This window comes from Euprymna scolopes, chromosome 26, assembly GCF_053919585.1.
Source record: "Euprymna scolopes isolate OS-2025 chromosome 26, ASM5391958v1, whole genome shotgun sequence".
In the NCBI taxonomy this organism is placed as follows: Eukaryota; Metazoa; Mollusca; class Cephalopoda; order Sepiida; family Sepiolidae; genus Euprymna; species Euprymna scolopes.
In genome coordinates, this window is record NC_136507.1 from 16,797,591 (window position 1) to 16,823,129 (window position 25,539).

The 25,539-nt window shown below is 33.4% G+C and overlaps 1 protein-coding gene across 1 annotated transcript in view; it reads right to left on the reverse strand.

The window, feature by feature from the left end:
• The window catches only part of LOC145247929 (complement C3-like), a 210,974-nt gene that overhangs the window by 175,910 nt on the left and 9,525 nt on the right, over window positions 1-25,539 (reverse strand). The window contains exons 2-7 of the mRNA XM_080109568.1: window positions 22,707-22,873; window positions 21,626-21,835; window positions 16,348-16,418; window positions 11,961-12,089; window positions 10,925-10,967; window positions 5,458-5,545 (exon numbers count right to left, since the gene is read on the reverse strand). Coding sequence (XP_079965694.1) covers window positions 5,458-5,545; window positions 10,925-10,967; window positions 11,961-12,089; window positions 16,348-16,418; window positions 21,626-21,835; window positions 22,707-22,873 — 708 coding nt within the window. The remainder of the gene's footprint in view (window positions 1-5,457; window positions 5,546-10,924; window positions 10,968-11,960; window positions 12,090-16,347; window positions 16,419-21,625; window positions 21,836-22,706; window positions 22,874-25,539) is intronic.

Consider the following 25,539-nt stretch of genomic DNA (forward strand, 5'->3'; position numbering starts at 1 on the left):
TAAAAGACTGAAAGTTTTGGAATGCAATAATTTTTAAAAATAGATTAGAAATTGATTGAGACAAACGAGAATAAAAATATACTCCTTTTCTGCATTTATTCGTTCAGCTTACTCTTTCCTTTTCATTTCGTGTCAGATTTTTACATCAAGATGTGATTCAGACGAATGCTAAATAGCAAATGGGGTTATAGTCAGCTAACCTATTTCCTAGTTTCCAGCATAGCTGCTACCGGATGCAGTGACAAGGCAAATCAGTTCCTTCACTTTTATTGTTCTTCAGTATTTCTATCGTGAAGCGATTTATTGAAATAAAATATAAGAAAAACGACGTTATTAAAAAAAGTATACAATAAAAATTAACAAAATTATACATTTGTGCAGTCATTCTTCTTATGGACTGTTACCTTCATCTTAATAGTTGTTGTTTCACCACATTTCGGGCAACTCATCCTTTGGTCTTTAGGACCCATGACGCAATGGATAAAGGCTATGAGTTCTACAGTTCCAGATGAGCATTGTCTGAAGATAGCAGTTTCAATCCTACCGAAGCAGACCAGAGGATTACGTGACCAAAAATATGGTAAGACAACAACAATTATGGAAGGCAGTAATTACTGGGGATACAATTCCAAGACTCAGCATTCCTATCTCATCTGAAGAAGGCCAGAGAATGAGTTGGTGTTGAGAATAAAAGTCAGTAAAAAAAGATGAATATACAAATTATGAAGCCTCGTCTCAAATAATTAAAAAAACAAAGCAAAAAAAAAAACAAGTGAAGCATGCATGGTTCCCTGTGAGTGTACCGTGAATGAGGCATAAAAAAATTACTAAGTTCAGCATCCCCCCCCCCATTTAGCTCCAAAAGTTCCCAGAGGATGTCAAATCCTAGTGAAAATTAGCAAACGGTGCAGTTTTAGGCTTTAACATATGTAAATTTGAGTTCTGCACCATGCAAAAAAGAAATAACTAAGTCCACCACCCCTCCCCCATTTAGCCCCAAAAGTCCCCAAGTCCTTCACATATTTAAATTTGAGTTCAGCACCATGCAAAACTGCTAAATAGACGTACACAGAAAATTTTAGATAAATATGGTAAAATAGTCCCAAAAATGGAGTGTTTTTATTAGCCCTAAAAGAGCCCCTGGGGCACACCCAAGAGTTATCGCAAAGTATAGACAAACAAAATTATATAGAAATCAGTTAGGTACAACTTTTCAGAAAGTTTTATAAAAATCTAAAGCATCAATTTTTTTTTAATAAGCACAAAAGTGTCAATTTTGGCCATTTTAACCTGAAAGGCACCCCTAGGCAGGCAACTAGAGTTTTCCCGGAAAATCCATTCCGTTACATTTTTACTCATATCATGTTTAATGTTTGTGCAAAATTTCCAAAAATTCCAAGATGTAGTTATTGAGAAAAGTGCAGACAGACGAACAGACGAACGGACGAACAGACAAGGGTGAATTTACAGGTCCATCCTCCTTTTGTCGGGAGACCAATAATAAAATAATATATAAAATCATAAAAATATAAAAATAACACAATTAGTCTTTATTTGCACTTTTAATAACAAAATTTAAAGAAATAAATGTCTTTATTCTATTTGAAATTCTAGAAGAAATGTAATCTTATGAAATTATAAAAATAAAATTTATTTTTTTAATTTTAAAAGATAAAAGTTTTTTTTATTTGAATATATATAATGAGTATAAGTATGGCACAATCACGTTGACAAACTGGTTCTTGCCAGATCACTGAAGTTAAGCAACGTTGAGCCTGGCAAGTACCAGATGGGTGACTATTTGGGAAGACTAGGTGCTGTATGTACCTTTTGGGAAGGTTGGGCGTGGAGCCAGCACCCTCACCTTGAAAAAAAATGTCCTCGCTACAAAAGCATCTCCAGGGGTCATGGCTATGGATGGATGGATGGATAGATATAATAAATATATGTTTATGAAAGTATAAAAATAAAATTATTGAAATCACAATAGAAATATTGAAGAACAATAAAAGTGAAGGAACTGATTTGCTTTGTCACTGCTTCTGATAGCACTATGCTGGAAATTAGGAAGTATGTTAGCTGACTATAACCGTAAATGGCTTTAATTGCTACCACTTTTCTTTCTCTGCTTTGTTGAGATGCACCCTCTTCATCAAGTTAGTTTTCACAGGAACGTGTGAACTCAAAATATTTTTCAATCAATAAAAACCGAAACCAAACAGTAACAATCCCGTATGAAATTAACCAAGCCTATAAGACAGTGGCTTCGTCAACTGAAATCAGAGTTCTTCAGAAGGATATCTGCGACATGATTCTCAATGTCAACAATGTCCATCTTAGAAGACTGGAATGCGGCACACTGAAATTTCTTTAAGCCTCTTACTATGTATCTGGTGAACAGCCAGAAGGTAAACACACACACATGTACACACGCATACACACACATGCATGCACACACACACACACACACACACACACACACACACACACACACACACACACACTGAAACTTTGAAACAAACTTCCTGACACTTTTATCTACTTTTTCATTCAAGAACTTTAAAACTTCTCAACAAACTTTGGTCTTTCAAAGTAAATTTTACATCTTAGTAAAATTTTTGTTAAAAATATATTTTGTTCGTTGATTCATGTTTTCTCATATCACTCCCAAAATCCTCGTTGTTCAGTTAGCTTTTTCATCAAGTTAGTTTTCACAGGAACGTGTGAATTCAAAATATTTTCCAACCATTAAAAACTGTAACCAAACAGTAACAATCCTGTGTGAAATTAACCAAGCTTTTAAGACAGTGGCTTCATCAACTGAAATCAGGGTTCTTCAGGAGGATATCTGCTACATGATTCTCAATGTCAACAATGTCCATCTTAGAAAACTGGAATGCGCCACGCTGAAATTTCTTTAAACCTCCTGCTATATCTCTGGTGAGCAGCTAGAAAGTAAACACACAGACACACAGACACATACACGCACACAGAGGATATAACTTTGAAATAAAATTTCTGATACTTTTATCTATTTCTTATTTAAAAACTTTAAAACTTCTCAACAAACTTTCAAACTATATTTTACATCTTAGTAAAATTGTTGTTAAAAATATATTTTGTTTGTTGATTCATGTTTTCTCGTATAACTCCCAAAATTCCCATTGTTGAGTTAGCACTTACTAATTGGTGACCCATTCATAACATTCATGTTTTTATCCATCTTTTTCATTTGCCAATTTAACTACATGTACATTAACTGTTAGTGCTGTTTTTGCCACTTTTCAAAGACGTTGCTATCACAAAAAATACACTATCTGAAACCAGAAGTGACACTACAAGAGATATACCTTAATAAAAAAAAAAAACATTTGGTTCAATTAATTATTTAATGACCAAACGATACCAGAATAATGGAATGAGATTTTCAAAATCCTATTTTATAAAACGGTTTAAAACAAAATAATAATAAAGTATGACAAAATTAAAAGAAAAGAAACAAAAAAAAAAAAAAAAAGAATCAAAGTAAAAATTGACTCTTGGGCAATGTCGGCATTGTACAGCTAGTTACAAATATTTTGCTTTTTTCAAATATAACTAAATATTCTTTAAATGTCTGCATATATAAAGACTATATCTTGTTCAGGCGATTGTGCAGTATAGTTAACGCAAAAAAATAAGGGGTGAAAGTTCAAAACAAATTGACAGCAAATAACTGTTACCAAATGCAAAAAAAAATTGTACTTTTCTATTTACCTGGATAATTTTTAAACCAATCTTTACTGAATTTTAAAAAGAGATGGATACGTGTGAAACCATAGACCTAAGTTCATACAGGTTCTATCATGGTCGCCAATTTGGATGGAACTTTGTCACAAATTTCAAGCTTAAAATTCTTTTTTCATTCTTTTCTTTATATAACCAGCTAAAAGGAATAATCCCCATTCTTTTAGTAAGAGTTATCGTTCTTGCTTTTTCTTTTTTTTAAATTTCATTTGAAGTTTACTAACAGTCATGTTTTCTCATTGTTTTCTATATGAACGTAGTATAGCCACTGAAGGATTGTTGACTTATTCGTGCAATTTTTTTCTTACTTGCATCTCACTTTATTCTTATTAAATCAAAACCAGTTTCATGTGTTTACAACTATTGTTCTTCATCAAAGGCGGTACATAATAATATATAAAATTATGGGTTATGTCCTAAAATTCAGTACACAAAGTTTACGTAAATATAAAATGGAAGTCATTAAACATAAAACGAAATATAAAACCATATGGAAATAATTCATTAAAAAAAAAAAAAAAAACTCTTTCTTTTCCTCTTTCTTTTTTTCCGCTTTCTTTTTTTCCGCTTTCTTTTTCTCCTTCCTTTTTTCCTTTCTTTTTTTCCCTTTCTTTTTTGGAAATAATTCATTAAAAAAAAAACAATAAAAAATAATAAACTTTCATTTTTACAATTCTATAAATAGTTTTTATGTTTGTTTGTTTGTTTGGTTCAACACTTGTGTTATCACAGAAAAAAAACTAATGAGAATTTTTATTATTTACATTTCTATAAATGGTGTCTTTTTTTGAAATAATATTTAAGTTTTATCACAGAATTTTGTCATAAATAATGTATGAAAGTTGTTGTTTTTTTATTAACACTTTTTGTGTTATCACAAAAAAAATTATTTTAAACATTTGTATAAAAAAATTTTTCCTTAAAATGAATAAATAGAATTTTGTCATAAATAATGTATGAAAGTTGTTGTTTTTTTATTAACACTTTTTGTGTTATCACAAAAAAAAATTATTTTAAACATTTGTATAAAAAAAGTTTCTTAAAATGAATAAATAGAATTTTGTCATAAATAATGTATTACTTTTTTTAAATAAAATATTTCTATATGAATATTAAATATGAAAAATTTTTTTTATAGAAATGTGAAAAATATAACTTTTTTTTTTGTTTTATAATAAAACAAGAAGTGGTCCACATGGTTTCATTTTTTATTTCATGCTTAATGACTTCTATTTCCTATTTAGGTAAACCAAATCCACTTCCAGCATGCTAACTTTGCATACTGAAGTATTGGATATAACCAAATTATGTTAGACCAAAATAGTATTTAAGCTTTCAAATCCATCTTTGATTCTGACTAGCCAATTTTCATTTGTTATTATTGTACTATATTATTTGCACTAGATTTAATATTTATGCATTTTTTATTGTTACTTTTACTTGTCCAAGAATGTAAATTCTATTATGGCTGCCAATTTGGAGGGAAATTTGTCATGGATTTAAAGCTTAAAAGATAATAATAATTAAAAACGCTAACCCGCATCTGATTGACAACCATCCTCAAACTTAGATTTATGGTTTCACACGTATTTTAACACTTTTAAAATTATTTTTACTATCACTTAAGCTTGAGAAATGTCTCTTAATAAAAGAAGCAATATGTCAACTTACTTTGCTGTGGTCGTCACAGTGACGATTTGTGTACTTCTTACAATAAATTGTGGCTTGACCTGAATTTTCACTTCAAACACTGGCAACACTGGAAAAAAAAAATCAGCAACAAAAAACTCTGAATAAAAATAATTTCCTTACCATGACAAATGTGTTTACAACTTTGGTTCTCAATCAGAGGTGATATATAATCAATCTATATATCTATAAAAGTGTGTGTGTGTGTGTGTGTGTGTGTGTGTGTGTGTGTGTGTGCGTGCGTGCGTGTGTATTTCCCTACCAAACTACTCTGTCAATTTTCAGTCAGCAGAGTTGAGATTTGACATAAGGCGTATTGAGATTTGGGAAAATCTAAACAATAAATGTTAAGGGGTCAAAATTGGGGTCAAAGATAAAAAAAAGATTTGTCCTCTGCAGTGTCTAGCAGACAATTCAGCTAATTTTGAATTTAAACATTTGAAATTTTACATAAAGGGTATTCAGACATGCAGCAAGCTTTTTAATCAGTTTTTGGCCGAAAGTTTGGCTGCCAAGAGGTCAAAGTTGAAGGAGTTGACCTTTGCAGACTTTACCAAACTCCTCTGCCAATTTTGGGTCTAACCACATGAAATTTTAGATGTAGGTTACCTGGACATGAGTCAAACTTTTAATATATATATATACATATGCACATAACATTATGAACAGTACATAGGGCCCGAGTAAAACTGAGCTAAACTGCTAGTATATCTATAAAAGTGAGAATGTGTGTGTGTGTGTGTGTGTGTGTGTGTGTGTGTGTGTGTGTGTGTGTGTGGGTGGGTGTGAGGATAACTCTCAACCTATATACTTAACGAAATTATGATCTACAAACTTGAAATTTGGTATATAGGATATTTAGGCATGTGGAAAAATTTTAATCAGTTTTCATCCGGAAAAAAGGGTTGCTGAGGGATCAAAATTGAAAAATTGGTACTGGGGGGGGGGGGATCATTGGATTTTTATTTGTTTGTCAACTGTTTCATGACTGTGCAAATTTTCAGCCCAAAAACTGATTAAAAAGTACTACATGTCTGAATACCCTTTATGTTAAATTTCAAATGTTTAGACCCAAAATTGGCTGAATAGTTTGCTAGAGACCGCAATGGTCAAATCTTTTGAACATTGACGCCTTGACAGCCAAATTTTCGGCCAAAAACCAATTAAAAAGCTTGTCCTATGTCTGAATATACTTTATGTAAAATTTCAAATGTTTAGATCAAAAATTGGCTGAGTAATTTGATAAAGACCACAGAGGTCAAATTTTTTTTAACTTTGACTTTAATTTTGACCCTTAAAATTTATTGTTATGGGCTCAAGTCAAATGAAAAAGTTTTATCCATGTCCAAGTAATCTACATCTAAAATTGGCGGAGGAGTTTTGAAAGGTTAAATCGTTGAACTTTGACAGTGAATTTTCTGGCCGAAAACCAATTAAATAGATTTTCCCAAATCTCAATAACCTTTATGTCAAATCTCGAATATGTAGACTGAAAATTGACAGAATATTATGGTAGGGAAATGTACACACACACACACACACACACACACACAATTTCACTTTTATAGATATACTAGCAATTCAGCCCGGCTTTGCTCGGGCCCTATGTACTGTTCATAACTTGCCCTACGTGTGAATACACTTTATGTAAGATTTCAAATGTTTAGACCAAAATTTGTCTGAGTAATTTCATAGAAACCACAGAGGTCAATTTTTTTAACTTTGACCCCAATTTTGACCCCTTAACATTTATTATTTTGGTCTCAAATCAAAATACAAAGTTTTACCCATGTCCAAGTTACCTACATCTAAAATTTCAAGTCTTTAGACCCAAAATTGGTGGAGGAATTTGGAAGAATCTACAAAGATCAACACTTTCAACTTTGACCTTTTGGCAGCCAAATTTTCACCCAAAAACTGATTAAAATGCTTGCCGCATGTCTGAATACACATTATGTATAAATTTCAAATGTTCAGACCCAAAATTGGCTGAGTAGTTTGCTAGACACTGCAAAGGTCAAATCTTTTGAATTTTGACCTCTTGACAGCTCAAATTTTTGACTCAAACCGATTAAAAAGCTTGCCCTATCTCAAAATACACTTTATGGAAAATTTCAAATGTTTAGACCAGAAATTTTTTTTTAACTTTGAACCCAATTTTGAGCTCTTAACATTTACGTTTTGCGGCTCAAATGAAATTAAAAAGTTTGATCCATGTCCAAGTAACCTACATTTAAAATTTCAAGTGTTTAGACTCAAAATTGGCGGAGGAGTTTGGTAGAGTTTTCAAAAGTCAAATCATTCAACTTTGACTCCATAACAGCCAAATTTCTGGCCAAAAAACGATTAAAAAGATTTTCCCAAATCTCAATACTCCTTATGTCAAATCTCGAGTCAGTAGACCGAAAATTGATAGAGTTATTTAGTAGGGAAATGTACACAAACACACACACACACAGACATTTTCACTTTTATAGATATAATAGCAGTTCTGCCCAGCTTTGCTCGGGCCCTATGCACTGTTCATAACTTTATGCGCATATGTATATATTAAAAAGTGTGAATATGTACGGTAATGCCCCTATATAATAGGCTTCCTTAACTACCATAGAGAAAAGTTGGTAGAGACTGCAGAGGTTGAAGTTTTTAAAACTTTGACCTCAATTTTGTCCCCTTAACATATGTTGTTTTGGGCTCAAATCGAATTAAAATGTTTGATCCATGTCCAAGTAACCTACATCTAAAATTTCAAGTATTTAGACTCAAAATTGGTGGAGGAGTTTGGTAGAGTCTGCAAAGGTCAACTCTTTCAATTCTGACTTCCTGCCAGTCAAATTTCGCCCAAAAACTGATTAAAAAGCTTGCTCCATGTCTGAATACCCTTTATGTAAAATTTCAAATGTTTAAACCCAAAATTGGCTTAATAGTTAGCTAGAAACTGCAAAGGTAAAATCTTTTGAACTTTGACCCCTTTGAAGCCAAATTTTCAGCAAAAACTATTAAAACGCTTGCTCTATGTCTGAATACACTTTATGTAAAATTTCAAATGTTTAGACCAAAAATTGGCTGAGTAATTTGGTAGATACTGCAGAGGTCAATTTTTTTTTAAATTTGACCCCAATTATGACCCCTTAGCATTTATTGTTTTGGGCTCAAATCAAATTATAAAGTTAGAGCCATGTCCAGTTAACCTTTATCTTAAATTTCAAGTGTTTAGACTCCAAAAATTGCGGAGGAGTTTGGTAGAGTTTTCAAAGATCAAATCGTTGAACTTTGACCCCATAACAGCCAAATTTCTGGCCGAAAACCGATTAAAAAGATTTTCCCAAATCTCAATTTCCCTTATGTCAAATCTCGAGTCTGTAGACTGAAAATTGACAGAGTTATTTAGTAGGGAAATGTACACACACACATTTTCACTTTTATAGATATATATAGACTAGATTTTCAGGAAGCTTTGCTCTAGCCCTATGTACTGTTCATAACTTTATGTGAATATGTATATATTAAAAAGTTTTCATATGTATGGTAATGCCTTTCTATATAATAGTCTTCCTTAACTACAAAAGAGAAAAGTTAGTAGAGACTGCAGAGGTTAAATTTTTAAAAACTTTTACCTCAATTTTGACCCCTTAACATTTATTGTTTTGGGCTTAAATCAAATTAAAATGTTTAACCCATGTCCAAGTAACCTACATCTAAAATTTCAAGTGTTTAGACCCAAAATTGGTGGAGGAGTTTGGTAAAGTCTGCAAAGGTCAACTATTTCAACCATGACCTCTTGGCAGCGAAACTGTAGCCCAAAAACAATAATACAACTTGCTGCATGTCTGAGTACACTTTATGTCAAATTTCAAATATTTAGACCAAAAATTGGCTGAGTAATTTGGTAGAGACCGCAGAGGGAAATTTTTTAAAACTTTGACACCAATTTTGACACCTTAACATTTATTGTTTTGGGCTCAAATGAAATTAAAAAATTTGATCCATGTCCAAACAACCTATATCTAAAATTCCAAGTGTTTAGACCCAAAATTAACGGAGGAGTTTGGTAGAGTTCTCAAACGTCAAAGCGTTCAACTTTGACCCATTAACCGCCAAATTTCTGGCCGAAAACCAATCAAAAAGATTTTTCCAAATCTCAATACCTCTTATGTCAAATCTCGAGTCTGTAGACCGAAAATTGATAGCGTTATTGTGTAGGGAAATGTACACACACAGACAGACACACACACAGACACTTTCACTTTTATAATATATAGATAGATAGATTTGTCGTTTTCTGACAGCTGATTGTATAATTGCTTCAGCATCTTTCAGCCACTTACATAACCTGCCGGAAGACTTTTTTTAAAAATTTATACAGGAAAATCATTATCAAGATACAGATATCACTCAAGGATAACAGTAATTGTGAAAATTGTATAGTAATTAATTATTCACAAGGATTTACTTACATTGAACTTGAAAACGACTATGTTGTAGCCAACTGGGAAGTATCCCTGTGGTACTGAGTTCCACAGACTGGCAATTCTTGGAAAGAATCTTTGCTCATGGAATTTTGTTTTAGGTAAAGATAGAGAGTAAGAAAAAATGTTGCCGACATGAAGTGACAAGAGATTTTGGTGTATACTGATAAATATGTACCAAGAACTTTTCTCTTTCTTCTCATGCCCAGTGTCAGGTAGAATTTCCATGAACAGAGTTTCTTTCAAGATTACAACATTGCCGTCTTCAAATCCGAAGTCAACAAATACTTATCATAAATCGTAATCAAAGTTTGTTGGTTTCATTTGTCATTTTTGATTGTCTGATCTAATCGTTTTTCATCAGTGACCCTCATTTTTGAGAGGCCTTTAGCCTTGATAAATGACGAATCATTTGTAATCTATTATGTAAAAGGCAAAATGTGTGTTAATATGTGTGTGCGCCTGCGCATGTTTGTATGTCTACCAAAAACATTTGACACACGCAATGAACACTGACAAAATTGGTATCATTAGAAAGATCGATCTCGTGGATGACAAATATGTAAAAATGGGCCAAAAAGATTAATTCTTTGACTGTCAACTGAGCCGTTTTTGCAAGGAGGGGTCAGCTTTTGCGTCGACATTTTTGCCAAGTCATTCACACCTCGCGGTCTCAACATATGTTTAAAACACATTTTGAAGGTCTGTGATGTCACAAGTGCACCGTGGCTGAGTCGGTTAACACGTTTGTTTTTTTTTTTCACCTCCTTTTCCTTTTTCATGTTACAGGTTCGAGCCTGGCTACTTCGGCTAATTTTTTTTTTTTTTTGTGCTAGCACAGGCACTTGCTATTATTTTAGTTGTTTTTTTTTTTTACGGCTGGAGGAGGGTTGCTCAATAGCTTTACTATACCACCTCTTCACACCCGGGCAATGCCGGGTACCCATGCTAGTAAATAAATAAATAGAAGAAAATCTTACTGTATTTTTGGACAACGAATTTTGTTTTTGTTCTTGTCATCATCTGAAATAAAAAGATAAAAAAAAAAAATAAATGCTTAAATTTGTGAAATGCATTTCTCAAAGATTTCTCATTAATTAACTAGAAAATCTTTGTATGTGCAGAGTGCTTTATTAGGTCAATATGAGGTTTGGGAATTATTAAACATACCCTCCTCTCTTAGGTGAAGCCCAATTACGTTTCAGAATTTTTTAGATGAAGATTAGTATTATTTGGATTCTTCAGATTACAGTTCCCATCTTGAGCGTCATATTCACAACAGTAAATTACTAGCAATTACGAAGTAGAACTAGTTTAGGATTTAACACAATACTGTTAATTATAAATAATAGATAATATATACAGTAATAAATAAAGTAATATACAGGGTGTTCCAAAAGTCTTGGGCACATTTTGACATTGAATATCTCTAGAACTAAAAAACACATCTGGTATATCTGGTATATTTTGGTATAGCGTTACAAAAAACTTAATGCATTTAGCTTTAAAATGGCACCGTTTTCATCTTACTACCATTCACAATTAAGCAGTTATGCGGACTTGGAATGTGCCCAAGACTTTTGGAACACCCTGTATATATATATATATATATATATATATATATATATATATATATATATATATATATATATAGTAATATGTAGTAATAATTAGTGATATTTACATCTAGAAATAAAGTAGGTTTAAGGCTCCTAAAATTCGTACTACAATTGTCCACAAGGACCTGTGGCACAGTGGTTAGGGTTTATTAAGTCAATATGAAGTTTGGAATTGTTACACATACTTCTTCTCTTAGGTGAAGTTCAATGTCTTGAACTACTCTGTTAATGGGGCATTCTATGTAGGGAGTTGTGCAGCAAGATGTTTGTTCACATTGCATTTAAATGTCTGCATATTTGTACAGTCAGAGAAACAAGTAGCAAACATAAGTCATCTCTCATTAACATCTAGGATAAAAACAAAAAAAAATGATTATGAACAAACAAAAAAACTTACTCCATTTGCAAATCCCGCAGTAATGGTCCAGTTACCAAGTGGTGGGTGTGCGGTCAGCTCATAAGTCGTGTTGACGAATGGTCGGATGACCTTAAACTGGTGGGAATACAAAATAAGCCCACGGGGATTCTGAAAAAAATTTAAAAAAACATTTCTCATTAGCTATTTTGCTTTGTGGCATATCAACCTTTTTCGGGTTCCTATTTACTTGCCTCCCTGCGGAGGGCAGAGTTAGACACAAGGTCAGTTTTTAATGTGGAGAAAATTCAGCTCCCCCAAAAGGGGCACTCTAGATAGGAACAAAAATTAAAATTGCCTCAATCTAGAAGGATTTCTCCTCCACTGGCGCGCAAAAATCTCTCTCAACTTAATGGTACTACTCCCATCTTCGTAGCTCTTCAACTTTTTGAGTTAAAAAAAAAATAGCAGGCTTTACTTTTCGAATGGCTCTCATATTTATTCATGGAGTTTAGTTTGATTGTTTTGTTGGTCCCCCGACAAAAGGAGGGTGGACCTGTAAATCCACCTTTGACCGTTAGTCCATTCATCTGTCTGTACTTTTCTTAATAACTATGCATTGAAATTTTTTGAAATTTTGCACAAACATTAAACATGATATGAGTAAAAAAGTAACAGAAACGGATTTTCCAGGAAAACTCCAGCTGCCCTTCCTAGGGGTGCCTTTTGGGTTAAAATGGCTAAAATTGACACTTTTGTGCTTATTTTTTTAATAAGCACAAAAGTGCTTTGGATTTTTATAAAACTTTCTGAAAAGTTGTAACTAACTGATTTCTATATAATTTTGTTTGTCTATACTTTGCAATAACTCTTGGGTGTACCCCAGGGGCTCTTTTAGGGTTAATAAAAACACTTCATTTTTGGGACTATTTTACCATATTTGTCCAAAATTTTCTGTGTATGCCTATTTAGTAGTTTTGCATAGTGCTGAACTCAAATTTAAATATGTGAAGGCCTTGGGAACTTTTGGGGCTAAATGGGGGGGGGGGGGGCATAGGTAAATGATGGACTTAGTCATTTCTTTTTTTTTAGTGCAGAACTCAAATTTACATATGTTAAGGCCTAAAATTGAGCCCTTTGTTCATTTTCACCAGGATTTGACAACCCCTGGGGACTTTTAGGGCTAAATGGGGAGGGGGAAAATACTGAACTTAGTCATTTTTTTATGCCTCGTTCACTATGCACTCACGGAGGACCATTCATGCTTCACTTGTTCTACAGCATATCAATTCTTTTCAATTTATTTAATGCCAAATGCAGTAATTTTGAAAAAAGGTTTTATGCTCAAAATTTTTTTATATCTTCAGATGTTCATTCGTGCTGTTTGCTTTCATTGTTTTATAGAGGAAAATTGTTGGTTTTTGTTTCTGCTTCTGCAAAACATGATTGAGTTTTGCAAAGAGAAAGGCAAACACAATAACATCAATGTTTGGTGCATTTTAGGTCAGGAAGCCAGTCTCTTCAGACAGCCTGATCATTTCTCATTAAATAATCGTATACTTCAACACATAATAAACACTAGCGGTAGTTTCTTTTATTTCGATCACAAGCAATTGGTTGAGGAGGAGCAGAGATTTGCATGGTTACACCCTGTCTAATGGGCACAGGTTCGGATTTTGAACCAATTTTATTTTTTACTTTGTGGTTTTCTTTATTTATTCCCATCCCTTTGAATTAAATTCTTCCTATATTATGCTATGTAATAAAAGGAAACATTCGAAAGAAACAGGGCAAAAAAAGTACATTGTTTGCCAAGAGGTGCTGAACGGAAAGAGTAAATTAAAGACTGTCTCTTACAATATGATGTTATTATTTGTATTGAACTATGTAGTACAATATTACTTTCTGAGTATTTATTAGTACTTATTAAATTATCTCATTTGGGTCAGTTCTATATCTATATATATCTATAAAAGTAAACGTGTCTGCATGTGTGTGTGTCTGTGTACATTTTCCTATGCAATAACTCTGTCAATTTTCAGTCTACAGACCCGAAATTTGATCCGTTTTCGGCCAAAAATTTGGCTGTTAAGAGGTCAAAGTTCAACGAATTGACCTTTGAGAACTCTACCAAACTCCTCCGCCAATTTTTGGTCTAAGCACTTGAAATTTTAGATATAGGTTCCTTGGACATGGATCTAACTTGATAACTTGATTCGAGCACCAAACAAGAAATGTTAAGGGGTCATAATAGGGGTGAAAGTTAAAAAAAAATCAACCGCTTTTGTTTTTTTGCTCAACATACACCTCCAAACACCTGGGCAACGCCGGGCTGAAATGCTAATTTAAAATACAATGGATACTATTTTTATAGAAATGTTAAGAAACTCATATTTTCTGGATGTTATTGTTCTTTTCTGCCAAAAAAATATTTTTTTTGTGTATTATCCAGAAAAATATCAGCTTTATCAAAACATCTTGATTAAATATATTTCTCATTCTGTGGAACTTCTACGGGCCCTACTAGTTAGTATTATTTGGATTCTTTGCGTAACAGAGTACGTATAAGCACATGTAAAGACATCAGCAGCAGTCGAAGGATGGATGGTTAGCAAAGGTATTAGCAAAAAAAACAAACCGTGGGAGATGGACGTGTGGCTCTGCAGTTGCGGCAAGAGACTTTTAAGCTAGTGTTGAGACGGCAGGATTTTGTTAAACTCATGGCAAATGTAATGAACAGTTAGAAAAAACAAGAAGCAAACATTGTTTGGAAAGTGATAGTAATAAATGCCTTTTGCTAAAATAGAAAAAAAAAGCCGAGTCGGATTTATTTATTTTTGTATGGTTGTTCCTTTGCGACAGTACCAGACAGTGTGGGGGTCCAAGAAAGGTTTAAACTATAATGAACACGCTCCGAGCGTAATGGCTATGTTATATTTGTTCTTATCCTGAGTGTTATTTTCACAATGCTTCAGTCGATGTAACCTCCAACCTTCTTCAGGTGTATTTTGTCAAACTTGGAAATCTGCATATATATATATATATACATATACACGTATATATCAAATTTTAATCATTCAATGAATTTAAAAATTTATGACGTGAAATGTTTGAGTTTCAGATCAAAAGAATTTATTATTTTTTGTAAGACAAAGAACAAAGAATACATGTGTATATATATGTATATATATATATATATATATATATATATGATGATTGAAACGTCTTGTCAGACGAGTGCTACTCCCTCAAACACTTTTAAAGTCCATGAGCCCAAAAATGACTTTTTTTTTTCCTATCGGTGAATTCACACGCTCAAGCAGGCATGACACTGAAGACAGTCATCGCGATCAATTATTACATGCTTCCAGCATTTCAAACCTCCACACATCACAACTTTTCCATCGCCACAGGACCATTTTTATAGACAAATGCTTGAGGGAGTATCTATATACAGATGATATTACAGAGTCTTAGCTTTGTACAACAGCTAAGTCTCTCTCTCGGTTCAAAATGTTGAGATCCAGCAACAAGCAAGAGCAAGATAGCCAGCAACAAGTTAAACTGCAGACTAGCTTAATGCGGGTACTGGTCTCCCGCTTTATGGTTTTTTAAATCAGAGATTTGCTTCTCCTAGAAATATATATATATATATATATATATATATATATATATATATATATATATATATATATATACATACATACATATGTATAATGATTGTATAGATTGGTTTCCTACATCCAATGAAACTCGCATGGTTATTAAAGAATGCTCAATGTAAGACAGAGCTGGTCTGTTTATTATACAAACATTATTGGCTACATATGTGCATACATGTTTCAGTGGAATCCCAACTCAAATATACCACTTCATCTGACAAAAAAAGGAGCTCCTTTTTTGGTCTGATGAAGTGGTAAACTTGACACTAAAAAGCAGTGACTGAGGGTCAATCATATCAAGGAAGTGAAAGGCTTGATTACTGCTTCATGTTTCTGGGTATTAAAGCAGTGACTTAAAACTGTACTTGTTGTGAATATATTGGCTTTGTATCCCTGTCTCAGCCAAGGCAATTGGAATTCCCCCTTGGTATATTCTCAACTATGGTGGGTGTCAAAGCACAGAACAAACAAATAATTCTACATTTATTTTTAATTGAAAAACAAATTTTAAAATAAAAACAACAAATGGATAGATGAAGCATTCTTTAACCTTGGTAGGCAATTATCTCGAGATGATGTTTTGACAAAAGCACTGGTCCCTATCACCTCACTAGGTAGACGTCAGAAAAGCCCGCCAGCTCATAGAAATATTGCCTCAAATAAGGAAACGACCTCTGTCAAACAAAGTGCAACAAAAATTAAAAGTAAAATGACTCCTGGTAGGAACAGCTTGTGATATTTGCAATAGAAATTGTGGTCATACTCACCTGAATGCTGAAAGTGATTGGAGATTTTGCAGGTAACATATGTTCGTTGAGACTTACGATCCTGATTTTCACTGAAAGTAAAAGAAAATTCTATAAGACTCGAAATATTTTTCTGAATTGTCTTTTGTGTTTGTATATGTGTTAAAAAGATATGTTTGTTTGTGTGTGTGTGTGTGTGTGTGCATTTGTGTTTGTGAATGTGTTTGTGTATAAAATATGTGTTTGTGTACGTGTTTGTACGTGTTTGTGTGTGTGTGCTTGTGTATTTTGTATATGTGTATAAAAATATACATTTGTGTATGTGTTTGTGCGTGTGGTTTTATATGTGCTTGTGTACGTACGCATTTGTATAAGTGTTTGTGTATGTGTATAAAATATATATTTGTATATGTGTTTATATATGTGTTTGTGCGTGAGTTTTTATATATGTTTGTGTAAATGTTTGCATATGCATTTGTGTATATGGGTGGGGGCGCATGCCGAACATGCATCCGTTATCTCATACATTCTAACCAAAAGATCTTTGTATATTATTGGACTCAGGGAATTTTTCTATTCAGGAATCCGCATGGAACTTTGAATGGAGCTCTTTAGTTAATCCACAAGCATTCTTGTTCACTCAGATATAACTGGGTAGAAGTTCTAAGCAAATAACAATTATAGTTTGAGTGTCGCCTGCACTGAGGATTGAACCTTCAACTTCCAGAAGAGTATAACTTAGAATTAAATTTTACGAAGTAACTTATCCATTACACCACAGGAATATAATTGTGAATTACTTAGGACTTTTACCCAGTCTTGACTGACAGAACGAGAACATGCTACCCCCATCGATTAAATAAATGGTTCCATTTGAAATTCCATACAGATTCCCAAGTTCGACAGATTTACGAGTTTGACAAGATACGCTTGAAGAAAGTCGGAGGTTACATCAACCATTGCGTTGTGAAAATAACACTTGAGATAAGAACAGTAGTCTGAATAATCAAAATAAAACGAATTATCAATGCTCATCTCAAAAATTCAGAGAAGGAAAAGAGAAAGAATGATAAAATGAGAGAGAAAGAGAGAGAGAGAGTGAGAGAGAGGGAGGGAGGAAGAAAGAGAAATCAAATTAGGGAAATGGAGAGGATGTACGGTTCTAGTGATTTAGCTTTTTCTCATTAAAAAAGAAAAAGAAAAAAAGGCGTTGGTAGCAAAAGATAACAAAAGTGTCTGGTTAAAGGTATATATGAGGTGCCTTCAGTAAGTTTCCAGACTTTTTTTTTTTTTACAGGCATTTAAAATTGTCATAGACTCTTGAAAATTTAGTTTTGTTATTGCTTGTTACCACGAGGTAAAATACCAGGTTGGGAAACTGGCGCATTCTATCCTTCTCTTAAGGGTAGATGGGCCTCTCTTAAGCTGTGGTAGGAAACCCATCTAGTGATGGCATCACAATAAAAAATACCCTTGATAGACCTGGTGAAGCATCAAGTATTCAGCTATGGACAAAATTTGAATTGCACTACAAACTCGTGTAATGAGTTCAATCTCTGTTGCGGCTACATGTTACATTACATTTTTTTTTTTATTGCTATGTATCTTATGAGATAACTGACCAATTTTTATGATTTCAAGTTCAAATGAATAGCTACAGCTACAGTTGAAATACACTCTACTAAAGCCTGATTGTCACAGCTAATGAATTTCAAAAATGCAATCTGGAGGTGAGGACACTTTAGAAGAACGATATGCCATAAAATTCTGTTTTAAACTTGGGAAAAATGCCACAGAAACGTATGGAATGCTTCAGACTACTTTTGGACCATCCTGCATAAATCAAGCATCAGTTTTGAGTGGCATAAAAGATTAAAAAAAGGTTTGTGAGGATTGATGAGAGGTGTGGGAGGAGTAAGGAAGTCAGAACACCAGAGTTGATTGGCCAAATAAAGAATTTCATGGATAAGGACCGTTGTGTATTTATAGAGACAATAAGTGCATACTTTGATGTCAGTGTGGGAACTGTACACACACAATTATTTGCGAGGAACAGAAGATGCAAAAGATTTGCACAAATGCACCAGTCCACAACTCCATTCTTGTCACGGACTATTTGACCAAGATGGTCATCAAGACGGTTCCTCACCCTCATTATAGTCCAGACTTTGCTCTCTGTGACTTTTGGTTATTCCTTAAGCTCAAGAAAAACCTTAGAGGCTGCCATTATGAGACGAGGAGATGAAAGAGGCTGTGACGATGGTCATTAACACTCTCACACAAGAGGACTTCCATGGGGCCTTCCAGAAGATGTTGAAATTGTACAACAAGTGCATTGAAGCTGGGGGAGATTACTTTGAAGGCGACTAGAGTTTCATGTGTGTACTATCAATACTCAGTACTCGAGTTGGAAACCATGTTTAGTTTCAGAGTGGTTTCTGATGGTCAGTTGTTTTATATAAGTCCTGGAGATGACTGGTTCTCAGTAGACAGTTGTTTTTCTGATGGTCAGTTGTTTTATATAAGTCCTGGAGATGACTGGTTCTCAGTAGACAGTTGTTTTGTTCAAGTCTCTAACTTTATAATTTTGTAGCCACAGAGCAAAAGATTCTTCCCTTGTTGACACAAAGAAAACACATGCAAGGTTGCTAAACAAAATGTTTAATTTTTATGGAGAAATATTTGTTTCTGATTGGTTGGTAGCAGAACCTGAATTAATTTGATTTGTCAGTTCCTAGCAGCAGTGTTTATAAATAGAACCTCCCAACTGTGAGGGACCATACCCCATGAATAGTAAAAAAAAAAGTGCCCATATGAAAAAAAGTCTAGAAACTTATCGAACGCATCTTGTACATGTCTTAATAGTTTATCATAACAAACTTTAACAGAACAGAAAGTAAACATATGACGTGCAGAATAAGTGTAACATTGTACACGTTTAGACACGGGACCTACACGTAGCAGACTCAGTCACAAAGAAGACAGAGACAAGTAAAAACTCAAACTCACTTTTTCGTAACAACATTTATTTCTTTGTTCTCCCGCCATGCGTGACTTCTCATTATGGCTGTGACGTCTCTCACGTGATTGTCTTCTCTAACATGCTTTCCCTCCTTTTTATAGTCTTCTTCTTTACACTGACGTTATTTTACATTTTTTGTGCATTTTCTTTTTTTTTTTTTAATTTTCTTCCTTTGAAGATTGTAACGCTGGGTATGGGGCAGCCAAACCAGCTGCCAACATTGCCCTGCTTTTTATTGAAACTAACTGAGAGCTCCTTTTAGTATCCTCGTTGTTCCCTTAAGTGCAATTGTCTGGATCTCTTTTGCACTTGGTTCACCAGGAATATTAGTTAGGTAGGACTTCAGGTTCTTTTTCATAAGCCCTGTGGTACCTTATAAGCATGCCTGTGATTTGTTAAAGAAGGACCATGCTATCGTCAGAATGTTCTGGGTAGTTTATGTAAAACACTAAAAGATGCTGTATTACTGAGTCAATAAAATCACAGCAGCCAATATCATTTAAGGAAACATTTATTTGCTATAATTGGTTTTAAAAAAAAACTATTTATCTTGATTTGAACAAAAAAATCATTAAAAAAATCAAATAAATCTATTTGTTTGCAATCACTTATTTGTTACTAAAAAAATAAATATTTATTTGTGAAACTTACCTTACAATGAGTGTTTTTTCTTGATACGAATCTCCTAAAAATTGTCCAATAATCATACATTGTATTTTCTTTGCAACAACAAAGAAGAATATTGTTCACATTTTACAATTAATTTTTGATTGAATTATTTTTGTAAAAACAGAAATAATACAAAAGGGAAAGGTAGTTTGCTTGAAGCATTGCTGTTAAATAAAATATAAGTGTATTAGAAGGCTATAGCAATGTGGGTTACCAGTGTAAGAAGTGGTGTGGAAAATGAAACAAAAATAGACAAACGTCTATTTATTTTTCAAAGTCACAAATAGCATCATATATAAAAAATCAGTAAATGGAGACTTACTATTTTGGGGGGGCCAGGATGATTGATATTTCATGATAACATCCCTTTGTCCAAAAGAAATAAAGTGTAAAAAACCGATGAGTGTTTCAAGAGTGTTTTAGAAATAATATATTTTTTATTGAAAAATAAAAGAACAAATGTCCGGCATTTGCATGAATAAAAAAAAATCACATAACTTTCGTTCGCCACCTTCCAGTGTTTTACGTAAACTGCGGGGAAAATCTCAACGATAGTTTATTCTGCATAAATACTAAGCATGCAAGATAATTTGTCCATCCATCCAGCATGGCCGTAGCCGACATTGAATTCACTACATAAGTTTTTAGTGTAATTCAAATCTTGTCGGTAGCTGAATACTTGATGCTCCGTCAGGCCTATCAAGGATATTTTTTATCGTGACGGCATCACTAGATGGGTTGCCTACCATGGCTTAAGAGAGTCCCATCTTCCTTCTAGAGACGGATAAACCATACCAGTTTCTCAACTTGGTATTTTACCTCACGGTACGTACAGCACCTTGCCTTCCCACATGGTCACCCATCTGGTACTGACCAGGCTCAACATTGCTTAACTTCGGTGATCTGGCAAGAACTGGTGTGTTAACTTGATTGTGCCGCATATAAGATAATTTGTAAATACATTTAATACACATCCAAAAGCAATTGAATGTACATAATTATAATAAAAGGTAAATAAGTCATATGAAATCCACTAGGAATTACTTGCAGTCACCCATGGATATTGTAGGGGCTAAGCCAAAACTCTGTCTCTTCAGTTTGTGGAACAGCAAACAAAAGAGACAGAATGAAAATCTAACCCTCGAACTTTCTGAAGAGAGAGCCACAAATTTTTCAGTGGGGGTGGGTGGAGGTGTGGGGTCCTGATCCCTTTGTCCTAAAAGCACGAGCTCCATTCTACAAAAGGGAAATAACTTTATCATTCCTACAACCACTAACCTGATTATATAGCATAATCATATTGATACAGCAGTTATCATTAGATCACCAAAGTTAAGCAACGTTGAGTTTGGTCAGTACCAGGTGGGTGATCATTTGGTAATACCAAGTGCTGTATGTGGAAGGAAGGCAACACCACCCGGTAATAAACTGCAAAGACTAATATCAAATCTCGTTGAACTAGATATACATGCAACTGGGAATAGCTTGTGAATTTGATATTTGGTAGAAATTTTCCCATAAAAGGAAGCTGGTTCAACCCACCTAAAATGAATGCCACAGATGGCTAGGCAGGGCACTAACCCAACGTTAGTTGGTACGTTCACTTACCAGTTTGTGACGGATTATAAATTGGTTTGTCTGTTTGTATAAAGATGAAGCCTGTGTTCAGTTCAACGGGGATCTCGGTCGTTTGCCTAAAGATATCCGAGGTGATAACAAGATTCACAAAATGACTTTCCTCTCCAACATCAGAAGATGAAGACATCCGATGGGCAAGGTCGCCCAGGGTAACAGTCAGGTTTGCCATACCTGGTTGATCTGGAAAAGAGCAATAAAGAAAAAAAAAATGAAGTAATAGGAAAGGTGAGGGAAAGGATCACTGTTATAGTAAAAAGGGAAATTTTCCATTAGAAATCAGATGACATGATTAAGGAGATGATGTCACAGGAAGTCTTGAGTGAGATGTTGTAAATAAATTAATCCAATGCATGAACTAATTAACAATGCAATAAACTAATCTTTGCATTGTGTGTGTAAGAAAAAACAGACGTGTTTAAAGAAATTATGTTGCAGAAAGTCACAAGTGAGATGTGGGAAATAAGCTAATCAAGTCTTTCTTTTTGCTTTGCGTCTTTAAAAATGAATAAAGACTTCCATCATCCAGCACAAACTTTGCTTACTGGCAAAGGAGTATTTAGCAAAAACTAAAGTGAAGCTATCATTAATCAGGAAGCCAGAAAAAATTGTATAGAAAATTGCAGTCTAGATCCATAAGGAGTTTTTATCAAGCATAGATAATCCTATATTAAGGAGATTTTAGCCATCAGAGATAATCCTAAAACAAAAGAGACCTTAGGGGCTAGGGATAATTCTAAACTAAGGAATTTTAGCCACCACAGTTAATCCTGGACTAATGCGTTTTAACTCTCATAGATAATCCTAAATCTATGGTGTTTTTAGCTACCAGAGATTATCCTACACTAAGGAGTTCTTAGTCACTGAAGATAATTAGAGATTAGTGATGTCTTAGTTTCTGGAGATAATCCTAGACTGCAGTGTTCTTATTTGTTGGAAATAATCTCCAGCAAAATATATAACTTATAACATTATGTCATAACATGATTTTTTCATCTCCTGGGAGCCAAATGACTCTCATTTGAGAACAACAAAATGGAAATGTTCGTCTTACCTTCACTGACATAAATCTTCTGGTCTGAAATCACATTTCCATGAGTCGAATGTTCCAAAAGCACTTGGAATGGAATGCGGCTGTTAATGCCAAAGGCGCTGATTAAAATTCTTTCTTCTTCGCCGCAACGGAAAAGTTTGGGGGCCACAACAAGCACCTTGGATGAACTTAGGGTTGGAAATAAAAAAACGAGACGTCATTAATAAACCATGAATAAAATATTTTCAAATTATGACAAGAAATGACTTATGATTTTAAGAGGTTTATGGCAGCAAGAGAAATATAATCACGTCGGACATTTTTAGCAACAGAAAAAAATAATTATGTAAATAGAGGAAATGAAAGTAGGAATCATGTGATAGGTGATGTTATTGAGGAAAAAATTGAATGGAAAGCAAAACAAACATATTTTTTTAATATTATTTTTGGCATTGTTAATAATTTCATTGTTTATTGTTAATAATTTCATTGTTTATTGTTAATAATTTCATTGTTTATTGTTAATAATTTTATTGTTCATTGTTAATAATTTCATTGTTCATTGTTAATAATTTCATTGTTCATTGTTAATAATTTCATTGTTTATTGTTAATAATTTCATTGTTTATTGTTAATAATTTCATTGTTCATTGTTAATAATTTCATTGCTCATTGTTAATAATTTCATTGTTCATTGTTAATAATTTCAACACATAAGTACGTATTGCTAATAATTTCAACACATAAGTACGTATTGTTAATAATTTCAACACATAAGTACGTATTGTTAATAATTTCAACACATAAATATGTATTGTTAATAATTTCAACACATAAATATGTATTGTTAATAATTTCAACACATAAGTACGTATTGTTAATAATTTCAACACATAAGTATGTATTGTTAATAATTTCAACACATAAGTACGTATTGTTAATAATTTCAACACATAAGTACGTATTGTTAATAATTTCAACACATAAGTACGTATTGTTAATAATTTCAACACATAAGTACGTATTGTTAATAATTTCAACACATAAGTACGTATTGTTAATAATTTCAACACATAAGTATGTATTGTTAATAATTTCAACACATAAGTACATAATAGTGTTTTTATCTAAAATGAATTTATTTGAAATATCATTATACCGCACAAGCATTCTGTTGCATTGCATATCTTTCCAGATTTACATGTGCAAAGCGTAAATAGCAATGTGTACCCAGACCTCAAGGAGTGCAGTCGTCATCGTCGATATCTCCGTAACAATCAGCAGCAGTAGCGTTGTCGCCACTATTTTTTCAACAATCAGCAACACTGCCGCCATCACCGCCAGCAATCAACAATATGATCAACAGCTCCAGGAACGTGGTCTGCTATCTTCATTAAACGAACTACCTCTCTCGACTCGGTGGACAGTGGCACCTCCTGACAATTAACAAAGGACAATACCATCCAAAATAAAAGTTTCAATCTAAACTTCTATGTCTGTCTTTCATGCTTCCATACACTCACTTATTTACAATAACTCATACCAGAAGTTGAGGTATAACAATTGGTATCATTGTAATATAACAACTCCGTTATCACCAATGGATAACTCAATCTCAGCTATGATCTTCGTTGGGGAATACATTCCTGTCTTTGCCACACCAATACAAGCCTTCTCAAACAACAACCAGGTACTGGAGTAATATTACCTAGATTTTCCTATTATTATGACATGATTCCAATATTTTTCCCGATTCTGATACAATCACCGATTCCATACTAAATTCCTGATTCTGATACAATTTCCGATTCTGATTCTTTATAAATCTGTAAATATTTAACTATAAAGTTGTTAATTTTTTTCTGATTACCATAAAAGCACATGTTGAATATGCATATATTTTCTCAAACATAAAAACAAATTAGTAGGGGGGGGTATCTATAGATTTTACTTTTACTGGTAGTTTAAAATTAATAAATGTTTATTATTATTACCAGTAGTGGAAGATTTCGTTTTAAACAAGATCAAATAAAAAAGATAATTAAAGGAATCATTTTTGGTATCAGAAAATATGCAAAAATTTTTCCGATTCTGATACCCCCAAAACACCTCCAAACATCCGGGAAACGGCAAGCACCCAGGCTAGCAACAATTAAATGACAATCACTCGGAAGTAAAAAATGTAAAAATTTTTCCGATTCCTGATTCAGATTCCAATTAATTGTTGCAACACTAGTTCTTATGCTAACATGAACTTCAACTATTAGCATCGCCAGGGAGATGATGGTGGCTCGGTGGTTAACAATGTGGGCTGGCAACCTGGGTGTGCCAAGTTCAAACCCAATTTGTTCCATAGAAACATGTTCACTTAGGAATGTTGGCAACCTTCACATAGTTCCTCCCGTAAGTACTCGATATCCTAATATTCCTAATAGAAAGATATTGGGGAAACAAATGACGACAAAAATCACCATGAATAATGCTCAACAAACAAACAATCAACATCGCCAACATTAAACCAGCTACAACAAGCAACAGCACAACGCTTTAAAATAAGTTAAAACACAAAAAACTTATTCAGTTAGGTAGAAGAGTAACTTAGCTTGCCTTTGGTAACATTTATTTGTTGTATATTTATTTTTTTCACCCGTTTTTGTTTTGTTGACTATTCTAAGAAATACCGCCAAAGCTCTTCTACTGTGGTTCATTTTTGATTTTATAGCAAAGAATTAAATAAAAAATAAAACATGTCAATTTCTAAAAAAAAAAAAAAAAAAAAAAAAATTAAAACGTTTTCAAGTTAAAGTTTTCTTTTTAAATTGCAAAAAAGATTCATAGCTATTTCAGTAGTCTA